We start from the raw sequence: 12,346 nt of genomic DNA, 5'->3' as shown, positions 1-12,346 counted from the left end.
GGTTGGAAGAATAAACGCGACGGGAGATTCACGAAGTAAATGGATCTTAAATTGGAATTTATTTCATGTACGAGAGAAAAAAAAAAGAAATTAGTGTTTTAGACGTGTTCCGTAAAACGTTCAGAATAAGATGTGATTATTTTTTTTCTCTCTCTCTCTCTCTTAATTTATCTACAAGTTTAACGAACGGGGGAGAAGTTGTTTAACGATAAATTTACAAATGGTTTATACGAAACGAGTCGTATAAATTATTTATGTTATTTAACATTACAATTCTCTTTCAGTATGGACGGTTCGGATCTGTGCTTTGAAGTAGTTCGACGTGCGACTGCTGGCTTTGTCTACAGTGAAGCTGTTGCTAGGTAAGATCAAATTAATTTATATCAATTTTTGAAGTGACAACTTCTTTAGAATGGGTGTGATTAGAAAAAATGTAACGGAGCGGTAGGCGGCTATGTAACGGAACGGTAGGCGGCTATGTAACGGAGCGGTGGGAGGCGATGAAACGACCGCGATACTGAATAAGAAGAGAATACAATTATCCTACACCAAATATTTTGTATTAGTCTTATTCTATCGAAACTTAGTTTTTGGAAGATTTCACTTTGAACACGTGTGATCTGTACACATGTTTTTATTATTTAAATATTCAAACATTTATTATTAAACGACCGAGATAAGCATAAACTATATGGCAACATTTTTTTCGTTTCAATAATTTTTTTTCCTTTCATAAAAGACAATGTTTTTTTTTTTTTTTTTACCAAGTACTTACCCTTTTTCTCTTTTTGTACTTTTTGTATTATTTTCTTTATTATGAAAATTCCTACGCTCGAGTCGTTTTACTTTCATGAACGGGAAATGCACTGCAATCAAGGTTGCTACGGTTTAGTTAAGCTCTCGAACTTTGTACGATAGGCACATGTACCAACGCACCTGTATGTGTACACATACACATACGTATCTCCATACTTCTATAAACTGCATATATATATATATTCTGGGATGTCCTCCGGAAGTTATTAAAAATCTACCATCCTCCACTGACGTTTAAAATCCTCTTTGGTGATTTCTCTCTCTCTCTCTCTTTCACTTTCTCTCTCTCCTTTTCTCTTTTCGTTTCGATTAAAATTCTATCCTTTTACCAGTTGAATATAATTGATGGTTTAAAGATTTGAATTTAGTTTGTCAGACGTATATAAAAGTCCCTTTTAAGCGTTTTTAAGCACACGCGTTCCAATCTCATTCGTCATTTTGATTGTATGGTCTTTGTACTTTTCATTAAATGGTAATGGGGATGGGAGGGGGGGGAGAGGAGGGGAAGGGAACTTTATTTGTTATCTTTTTGTTACTTTTTAAAATTTCAAAATTTACTTTCGTTTCGATAAATTCATCCTTTCATCTCATGTTGGGCCGACATTCAACCAACGCCGGTTTCGTTCCCATTCGAGAAAATCCTGACTACCGGTTAGATTGTAATCTCAAGGATCCCCATTAAAACTCCTCTAACTACTGTACGACTAATGTTGAATGAGTACGATACAACCGACAACTCTGGTGTCGCATTAAAGTACGAAGTTACGGTTCATATTTCATCTGGACAGGGCCGATTACACGAGACTTCGCTTCAGGCGAATTGTTTATCGAGAATACTCTGACAGATATGGAATAAAAGAAATCGTTTGACTTGACATTTTTTTTTCTTATCCTTTAAATCATCTAATAAGATAAGCTTATCTCTATACTACCAAGTTTTATATCTTGAATCTCTTTCTTTTTTTTTTCTTTTTGTTATCTACTTTAAAGGTATTTACGAGCTGTGTATATAAATACAATTGATAATCTAGTTTTATATTCGCTGTTATATTTACAATGTTTAATGTACAAATAAATAATAGGAATAAATTTATTTTTCTAGATTATTAAATATTAGGGTGAATTAAAAATTCGTGGAGTTTTATAATTAATATGTTATTTGCATTTAAAATAATTTGATTGATTTTGAATAATTCTACTAAATAGTACATTTACTAAACAACACAATATACAATATGCAATAGTACAATTTTTAGAATAATAAAACAACACAATATACAATATGCAATAGTACAATTTTTACAGTACTAAAACAATGCAAAATAAACGCACGAATTTTTGGTGTCAACCCTAATAAATAAAAACATTTATAGATCAAACTTTTATGATACATAAGGATAAACAAAAAATTTCCTTAATTGGAATTAGAAAGAAGAATAGAATTTTATTTAGAAGAATAATTTCAATAGCGTGAAATCGTTGATAGAATAAAAAAGGGGGTGGTTGAGGATGAGGGGGTTAGCAGGGTCGAAAGCAAGTGGGTTAAAGAGCTCATACTAACTCGGTGCGATGCGTTTCAACGGTTGAAAAGTATACAGTAATATTGTATATATATATATATATATATTCCCGTGGTGCACATTTTCACAAAGGAAGAAGGAAACTACTAAAGCCAAGGCATCATCATCATCATCCTCTCTAGCCTTCTTCTATTTTGCAGCCACTACATGAGACAAATCCTGGAGGCATTGCGCTACTGCCACGAGAACGACATAATCCATCGTGATTTGAAGCCGCAATGCGCCCTACTAGCAGGAAAAGAAAATTCTGCGCCGGTGAAGCTGCGCGGTTTTGGTGTCGCTGTTCAACTTCCTGCATCCTCGCAAGCAAACGGTGTCGGTATGTTCAATCCTTTTCTCTTACGATTCTAACGTGTTTGCACAACACATGTTCTTTTACCTAATGTACTCTCTGTCTTATTCTCTCTCTCTCTCTCTCTCTCTCTTTCTCTTTCTATCTTTCCAACCTTCCTTAGGGAGAAAATTACACGACGTTGGCTCTCTCTCTCTCTCTCTCTCTCTTTCTTTTTCTTTCTTATTTCTTTCCCTTCACTCTTTACACCATTCTACTATCCTCCCTTTCTTTTTCATACCCATGTCATTCACTTCCATTCTTCCTTGATGTATGTACATACACATGTACATACATATACAATCTACATGCATATTTATGTAACCCACACCCCACTGATGGTTGCTAGTGGGTGTATTGACTCCTCTCCTGCTACTCGAGTTCCATTCGTTCTCAAGAATGGAAAGGTAGAAGAAGAAGAATGTATTGGTCATACCTATATATCGAGCAAGCGTATCCCTTCGTCCTATTTTTCCTGAAAACACCCTAGAAGATTTCGTTCTACCTTCGACGAAAGCCCCCAAGGATCAACCAACGAAGAAACTTTATTATCCATAAGAAAACACTTGGCGCGGACATTCTATTCAAACTGGGGGGTGGGTGGGAATGGGGGAGGGGTGAAAATACACTTTGGTTAAAGGACAATCTTTATCTATCGGATTTGTTATTATAGGGATTTTTTTTCGATCACGTTATACGACATCGAGATGAAGAAAAAAAAATGACACAACGTGATTCGTTGAAGTGAAATGATTATCGTAACCACCCACCCCCCTCCCCCTACCTACCTACTTACCATTCACTATATTAAACCTTGCCAACGTCGTGTTATTATTAACCAATATCATTCCTAAAAAATACTATTGGATTGACAATTAAGTAATTGCTAATTTTTTAAACAAAATGATTGATGAAATTTACAATTACTTAACCCCTTAAACAGCAATGATTTTGAAAGAAAAAAAACGGCCCAAAAAAATCATTTCTTTTTTTTTTCATAAAAGGATAGTTTAGAACATTGTTTTGATAAAAAAAAAATACAGAAATAATCAATAATTTTATGTTAATTTTGGATTTTGTGTTCCACATTACAGAGAAGTGCCGAATATTGCAATGTTACACGTACGTCGACTTTTTAATCTTTCTTTTCGAATTATACCATTTCGGAATAAAAAACAAAACCGATTCTTTTTCTTTGCTTTCACATTCTTATTTTCAATTTTCTATTATATTTGAGTGTACAAAAAAAGAATCATAGAAATATAAAAAAAAAAATAATACGCCGTTCGAGTTAACTCGAGCGTGCAAAAATCGGCCGGTTTAGGGAGCTCGAGTTAACTCGAGCGTGCTGCTGATTGGGTTAATTGTCAATCCAATATTATATTACTAATAATATTTATCGTATTATTATTATTTTTTTTTGATAATATTCTAGTCGGATCAACCAAACTACTTCTCGAACGTAGTATATCGTAATGTTTGATCTTAAAAAAAAAAAAAAAAAAAAAAGGAAAAAAAATAATACGATTTTTTTTTTTATCCGAAAGGCAATAATATTCAATACCAATTTCGTACGATGAAAAAAAAATGATTATCGAATATTATCGAGTTCCGCATTGATATTAATTATTTTTCAAGTATCATCATCAACTTATATCGCTTCCGCGCGATAATTTTATCGAAAATAATTGATTTGCTTTTTTCCAATCTTGTGAGAAGAAGGACGTACACATACACATACACGCACACACATTGAATACTGCACTCGTGATAATTTGATAGATATATTAAAATTGAAGAAAAAAGGGAAATGATTATTCATTCGAATTTTTTCTTTTTTTTTATTTTTTTTTATTTTTATTCTTTATCACCTAAGATAAAATTGTGTAACTCAGTCGGTAAGATGATTCCGTCGTTACAAGTCAATAGAATTTATTATTTATGATAAGGACTTTAACGAATATCGTTTGTTGAACAAGTCCGACCTCCTTTCCACGATCCCGGGACTGCATTATAAAGAAAACTTTTGAAAAATTCAGCAGAAAGAAGAAAATGACGTAAAAAAGGCTGGGGTGAAATAAAGTTGTGAAAATATGTCGTTTTTTTTTTTTTTTTTTTTTTATATAAAAAGGTTCAGTTCAATCAACAAAATTGATGAATTAACAAGTATTCGTGTAACAAGTTTCATTTTGTTTCGTTAATGTTTTTCCTTTTGCTTTTATTCGAGCGTGTATTGGTTGGCTGATGTCCCACCACTATCATCGTGGCTAATGAAACTTCCTGTAGTATGCATAGAATGTGATCAAAGGGTGGCAGTATCGTTGCCAACAAATGACGTTACAATTTCTGCATCGAGTTATCATGTATGTTACATAATTGCAGTGTAATTAACGCGACGGCCTGTACCGGTCATAATCGGAACAATCGAGCATGAAGAAGCGCGTTCGCGCGACACCGTATATATACATATATACATATACGGTGTTCTCTCTTTGGAAGATGGTATTCAATGTGTGCCTTTGTAGAACCTCTAATGCAATATTTTTGAACATCGATTCGTTCTATTTCCGACAATGTGATCCGATCAAAGATATTGCGCGCGAATACACGATTTTATGTGTATGCGTGTGCGTGAATGTGTGTAAATGTGCGTGCGTGTATGTGTGTGTACCTCTTTTGGTTTCTTTCTAATTTTTTTTTTTGGTCTTTTTTTTCTCTCTCTCTTTCTATCTCTCTCTCTCTCTCTCTCTTCAATGGTCTCTATTTTTCTTTCTCTCTATCTCTTTCTCTTTCTCTCTTTGTGGGAATGCCCTGTTCTGCGATAGAACCCATTGGCTGGCTGGCTGGCTTGATCGATGATTGGCAGTCGTCACATTCAAAATCTCTGAGTGTTCGGTGTGCAGAATGCAACAACGGCTTTTATCGGTTATATATATATATACATATATTTTTTTTAAATATTTTTTTGTTTAAAAAAAGACACTACGTTTTTTTCTGCTTCTTAATATTCAGCTCTCAATTGGTATTTTTCTATTAAAAATTGTCTTTCTTTTTTTTTTGTCTACACCGTTTCGATATCGCGTGCTTTTCAACAACTTCAAACAAACCGAACTATCCTAAGCAAGAGCAATGGAAATGAAAATAGCAGAAAGATTAAATCTATTGTACGATAAATATCACATAGATTAAAAAAAAAAAAAAAAAATCTTTTACATTTATGTATAAAAAGCCATACACGCGACGTTGAAGCGGTGAAATACATAGAAGAATATGTATGTATATGCAATATCATTATTTCGATTACTTCTTAAGGAATTTTAATGGGTTTTCAACGCGAAATAAGTAAGGTACATATATATATATGTATGTACCATTTACACGTTTACCGTTGTATTGCCGTTAAGAGCTGTTGAAAGAGTGCACCTTTTAATATGTCGGTCAATCCACTTTGATCGGCACTCCTTCTACCGCGAATTGCTTGCCAGCTTTCGGAACATTTGAAAAAATAATAATAATAAAATAAATAATATCTATCTTTATTATATTATCGTTGTAAATAAATTAATTTTAATATGATTCTTTACCATGATATGATATAATATTATATATAATTAAAATGATTAATTACATTAACGTAAATCCTTAATTCGATATCATTTTCCAGCCAAAATCGCAGTACGATTAACACACGCGTGATTTATTTATTTATATTCAATTTTTTTGTTTAAATTAATATAATGAAATATTATGAGGGCATTTCATTATTATTATTATTATTATTATAGTAGACAGTTAATTTTTTTTTTTTTTTTTGGTAAGATATAGAGAGAAAACTTTCCCCAATACTTTTATTGTACGAAACATTTAGGCCGACAATATAAGGAAGTTAAATCCCTTTCAAATACAGACCGTTTCCATCATCCACAATCTTCACTAGTTCCGAACTAATTTGACAGTATAAGAGAGTAGGACAGGCACCAATGGGAGAACTAGGGGTTTTCATGAACTAGGACACTTAAGACTTCACCACGCGCCCTTTTCGAAAGTAAATCTTTAATAAGCGAACTTAGTCGGGGCCGAGTTGTTTGAAGTAGATATTCTTTATCATCGCTAGAGATCAACTTCCTTACGATTTCTTTCTCCTTACTGTTGAGAGTTTCAATATCCATACAAATAATATGAAAGTTTAAAAAAAAAAAAAAAAAGGAAAAAGAATTCTTAAAATGAAAGTTTGACTTGAACAAAACTTTGACTACGTTTATCTTAAAAAAATGATAACGCGTTACTTCGAAACGTACACCTCGGGCATACAAAAAAAAACAAAACAAACATAGTTCATTATAATAGTTTAACATACGGTACAAGGAATGAATAAAGGTTTTTGTTACGAGTTTAATTTGATAACCTGAAATTTGGTTTGAATGAATACAGAATGTTACACGACCGAGTATCGGCAGTGTCTGAGCCCAAAGGGGCAGCTCTACTTGAAGGCCGACAGCGAGGGTAAGCTTGACCTTTAATCATCACTTCCGCTGGAGCCTTGTATCATCACGCCATATATATATATTACACATACTTATTACGTCAACCCAGATTGTATTATGCTACATTTTAAACCCGATCCGTGTTTCCCTATCACATTACTGTATTCTAGAAGCCGCCACTGCTTGCTTGCTTGCTTTTCACGTACGAACGTACGATATATCGGTCATGTTGAGACTCATTTTTTCCGGTATAGGGTGTCTCTCTAAACCTGTGCTTTAAATATGCCAACGAAGTTCATAAGTTCAACAAAAAAATAAAAAAGTAACAACAACAAAAAGTAACTTTGTTTAAATATTTGTAACATCTTACATTTTAATCTCTCTAAAGTTTTATTTTATGTCATATTGTGTTTAATTTATTCTTTTCTTTAAATTTATTTCATAATTAATTCTTTGATAAATGTTTTTTATATATTTTAAATATAAACTTTTTTTTTTTTTTTTTTTTTAGAAAATTAAACGAACGAAAGTAGTTGTTCAATTGTTTATATTTTTCTTATTTATTTGAAATCAAATTCAACGTGTGTGTGCTAATTAATTATTTTAATTATTTAATAATTTACTTTGATGTATACAAAATTTGAAAAAAAATATGCAAGTATTTTTTATAAATATTTTAAATATAAATTTTTTCTTTTTTTTAGAAAATTAAACGAACGAAAGTAGTTGTTCCATTGCTTATATTCTTCTTATTTCATTTTATTCATATCTTCTTCTTTAAACATGATTCAACACTTGAGTCTCAGCCAACTCTTTGTGTACATTACACAATTCCAACGTATATTTCGTTACTTTAAATTATTCATTACATTATTGTTGCAGTTTGAATTTCATCGTGAAACGAAGAGAGAAGATAAAATAAACCAAAAAGAAAAAAAAAAAGAAGAGAAAAAAACTTTGAACTCTCTTTCGAGTTATCTTTGAAGTTAAACTTTTTTTTTTTTTTTCATTTTTTATTTACATACAACACTCGCAAAACTCATTGGCATTCTTTAAAGCACGCATCTGAGAATATCCTATACATAATATTATTTTCCCCATTACATTTTTGAACATATCAAATACATTTTTAATTACAACAACAACAACAACAACGTACAATCGTTTGAGACACATTTAAACACGTTCAAACTCATTCACCCATACTATTGATCTATATTTACTATCAATGTTGATTAACGTCTCGATGTAATTCATGTCAGTTATGATTATATCATCGATGTGTCACCCTCCATTATAAATAAAACACATCAGACGTGAGGCTATATCAAAAAAACGCATTTCATAGGCCCACATTTCACTCTCACATATTATATAATTCACACATTATGTCATATATATATATATATATATATATATATATATATATATTTTTTTTTACTCGAGGATTGCACTATTCTTTATCCTTATAGGAAAACATAAACAAATGTCTACGAAAAATATAAGAAAAAAAATCACATTAGGTAAAAATATATCTCACAATACAACCGAAACAATGTTCCACGTATCGATCGAATATAAAAAAAAAAATAAATAATAATAATAATAAACAAGGTTACAGATAAGTGGTAAAATAAATGAAAAGTAAAGAAAATGTTTCAAATGAGAAGATAAAATGGCGCATCACGTACAGGTCGGTCTTCTTCTACGAGCAACGACGATGTTCAATGAAAAATTCTCTCTCTCTCTCTCTTTCTCTTTCACTTTCTATTTTTCTATCTGTCTGTCTATCTGTCTCTTTCTCTCTCTCTCTCTCTCTCTCTCTTTCTATTTCTATCACTATATCTATCTTCGTATCTCTAATTGTTAAATAAATAAATCGACGAACGATAGCAGAGGGATTACGTGAAATGCGTTATAAATAATCCTAAGGATTGGTAAACAAACAAATTCCCTCTCCTTTTTTTTTCTCTATGTGTTGTTTCGATAGGGCTGACCTCCCCGAGCTGCAATTTCCCTTTCGAGGACCTGACAGACGCCGAGGATTCGCTAGTCAGCGACACGGAGGACAACATTGGTATTGATGTGCCTTGCAAGAACTCCGTAAAAAAATAAAATAAAAAAAAAAATAAAAAAAAAAATAAAAAAAAAAGAGTGGCGTAACGCACGGGGGTAGAAACAAAACTCTTCAGTTGAAAATTCTACGTCCCAGGAAGTATCTCCATCGATATTCGATGTCTTTTCTTTTGTGACCCTTTTTTTTTGGTTTTTTTTTTAGGAGTATCGTAAAAAACAGAAAAAGAAGGAAAACAAACGTTCTCGTTGTACATTTGACCCTTTTTTTTTCCTAGGTTGAGAATTTTGTATATATATTTATGTTTGAGTATTTAAGTATGTATGAACATACATAGAAAGTCATGCATTTAATATAGGAAAAAATAGAAACTAGGATATTTTACTATTTTCTTATTCTCTATTTCGATTATCTCTGTCACACTATTTCTTTTTATTTTATTTTATTTTATTTTATTTTATTTTATTTTATTTTTGTATATTTTTATTTGTAGTCTTATCAATTTATTGAACGTAGTAACAATTTTACAATCGATTTCAAAATGGGATCAAATTTGAATACTTTTGATATTACGATTGATAAGGGATCATTTTTTTTTACCCCCGTGTCGTTCGGTAATACCCGCTTCTCTAAATAATCTAATATATATATATATATATATATTATATATATATTATATATATATATTTATATATCGCGAGCGTAATTATAGAAGTTCCATTTGAAACCTGTGTGCGGTAGTTTGTCCCCCTAAATCCCACCCCTTGTAAAAGTCATTGTGCAGGCCGCATAGTTGACAAATATATATATATATATATATATTTATTGTGTCGTTGAGCTACCCTAAAACTTGTTGAAGATAAAAAATAATATATTACCTATAATAAATTATCGAGAAAGTTCCTTTCCATAGTTTCAGTTTAATACCCAATCCTCCACCCTCCACCCTCCACCCCCCCTGCCCGCCCAGGTTCCGTTTGTCCTTCGACGTTTACGCCGTTTTTGTAGCGCCGAGAATGATCCCAGCTCTGCTTCTTCGTCGTAGTAGTAAAACCTATGTAAAATGATGAATTTGATATATTTTTTTTTCTTGTAAGATCGAAGGGTTCGTTACGATTACAATTATTAATCATTTGTGTAATTATCTTAATTATTTTTTGCATATAAATAATTTTTATTATTACGTGTTTATTAAATGTGCAGTAAAAAGGGAATGCGCTATCGATGGATGAAAGATGCATGCGATATATACATAAATATCATGCATGTGTGTGTGTAATATGTATATACATAAACGCGTGGGTGTGTATCTCGAGTAATAAACCCTTCGATAATTTTTTATTATTTTCTAATTTTTTTTTTTTTTTTTTTAATTAATTTCTTTTTTCAAATCTTTTTATTTAATTGAAATCGATCGATAATTGTCCGAAAAAAAGTAAAAAAAAAAAGAAAAAAATATGTGGGAGTGTTTATGACCGTCATTGTTCGTAGTAATAGACTAGCCTGTCTCTTTGTGTGTCCGTCTATATTTGTATGGCTTTTATGTTCAATTTAAAAAGTAATTAAGAGAATAATTGGAAGAATAAATCTGTCAAGGTAAAAGATTTTGTTCTTACCGTAAAAAGAATTCAATCCGTGATAGATGTTCATATGAAGAAGAAATCCGATAATCTTGGAATTGATGAACGATCGTTTAAATATAATACGATCTCGGTGGATGGTTTCGGTTGGAAATTTATAATTGAAGATACATATATATATATATGTATTTTATATCCATGTATATATATATCGAACTTTATTTGATTTCCCTACAAAGTACAAAGTATAGTGCACCTAACGATTTTATCATTGAAACATTCGAGAACGGTATTTAATTAGGTTACATTATTAGCACGAATTAATTCTATTAATAATAAAAAAAAATAATAAATTAATTAACGAACTCATTAATACATATCAACAAATAGACAAGAAATTTTCTATTTGATAGCATTATCGTTTAAATCATAACGCATATAAAACGCATTTGTATCGTCGTCGTTGGTTTATGTTATGTCCGAGTTGCAACATTATTGCATTGAAACTTATCGAATCAATCAGATCTAATATTTATTTCTTTGTATGAAAATATGACAAAGAAATAATTGATCATTATATGAATGATGCATTTGTGCATGTTAAAATATATTTATATTCATGATAAAATCCTCATTTTTTGTATTACTAACAACAGTGTCGACATTTGTTATGTTCATGCTATTCATTCAATTCTTTCACATATATTATTATTATTCCTTGCACATTTATAATAAATGTCTATTTGTAGTATATGTCACAAAATATGTTTATAAGTAGATGTAATTTCAATTTATTTAATTAAATTATAATTATCGTTATCCCATTTATATGATCATTATAATAATAATCATCATCATCATCGTATTTTTATGCTCATATTGCATTTCATTTATGTTTGAAAAAATATTTATTTACGATGAATAGAAAGAAAAAAAACGTTGTTCTTTCATACTTTTCACACGTCATTTTAAATGTTGCGAAAATTGCGACTGCCGTGAACACATTTGCCAAGTTCTTAACAAGAGTTAATTACTTCAACGAGTTAAATTGGCCTTTTAAGAAACAAAATGATTCTCACTTACGAAACAACCAGTTTAACCGTTACTTACAAAACGAAACGTGAAACTTACCTGTAGAAATGAAAATGATACGTTTATACCACGTCGTCGTTTATTAAAACACGGGTTTTATACGTATTACGTGAAATATATTATACATACACATATATATTATTATATAATAATATATAAAATATATAAAATTAATTCATATATAAAATATAAATTAAATATAATAAAAATATTAAATATATTAATTAATATTAAAATTAATTTTTATCTTAATTATTATATTATATATATATTATAATTATATATATAATTTATATAATAAAAATAAATATATAATATAATAATATATATATATATATATATATATATATATATATATATATATATATATATTGGATATGTGTATTTAT

At 30.5% G+C, this 12,346-nt stretch overlaps 1 protein-coding gene across 12 annotated transcripts in view; it reads left to right on the top strand.

The window, feature by feature from the left end:
• CASK (peripheral plasma membrane protein CASK) overlaps positions 1-12,346 on the top strand; it is a 168,207-nt gene that overhangs the window by 17,782 nt on the left and 138,079 nt on the right. For 8 of the 12 annotated variants that reach the window (XM_089171088.1, XM_089171083.1, XM_089171085.1 and 5 more), the window contains 3 exons: positions 285-362; positions 2,537-2,715; positions 9,202-9,288. In XM_089171088.1, coding sequence (XP_089027214.1) covers positions 285-362; positions 2,537-2,715; positions 9,202-9,288 — 344 coding nt within the window. Of the gene's footprint in view, positions 1-284; positions 363-2,536; positions 2,716-7,158; positions 7,231-9,201; positions 9,289-12,346 lie in introns of all 12 variants that reach the window. The other 4 variants (XM_089171091.1, XM_089171087.1, XM_089171090.1 and 1 more) reach the window with 3 other exon arrangements.

This window comes from Polistes dominula, unplaced genomic scaffold (genome assembly GCF_049000335.1).
Source record: "Polistes dominula isolate Pdom_NZ unplaced genomic scaffold, Pdom_raw_medaka contig_31, whole genome shotgun sequence".
Classification (NCBI taxonomy): Eukaryota; Metazoa; Arthropoda; class Insecta; order Hymenoptera; family Vespidae; genus Polistes; species Polistes dominula.
This window is presented reverse-complemented; position numbering and strand designations above follow the sequence as displayed.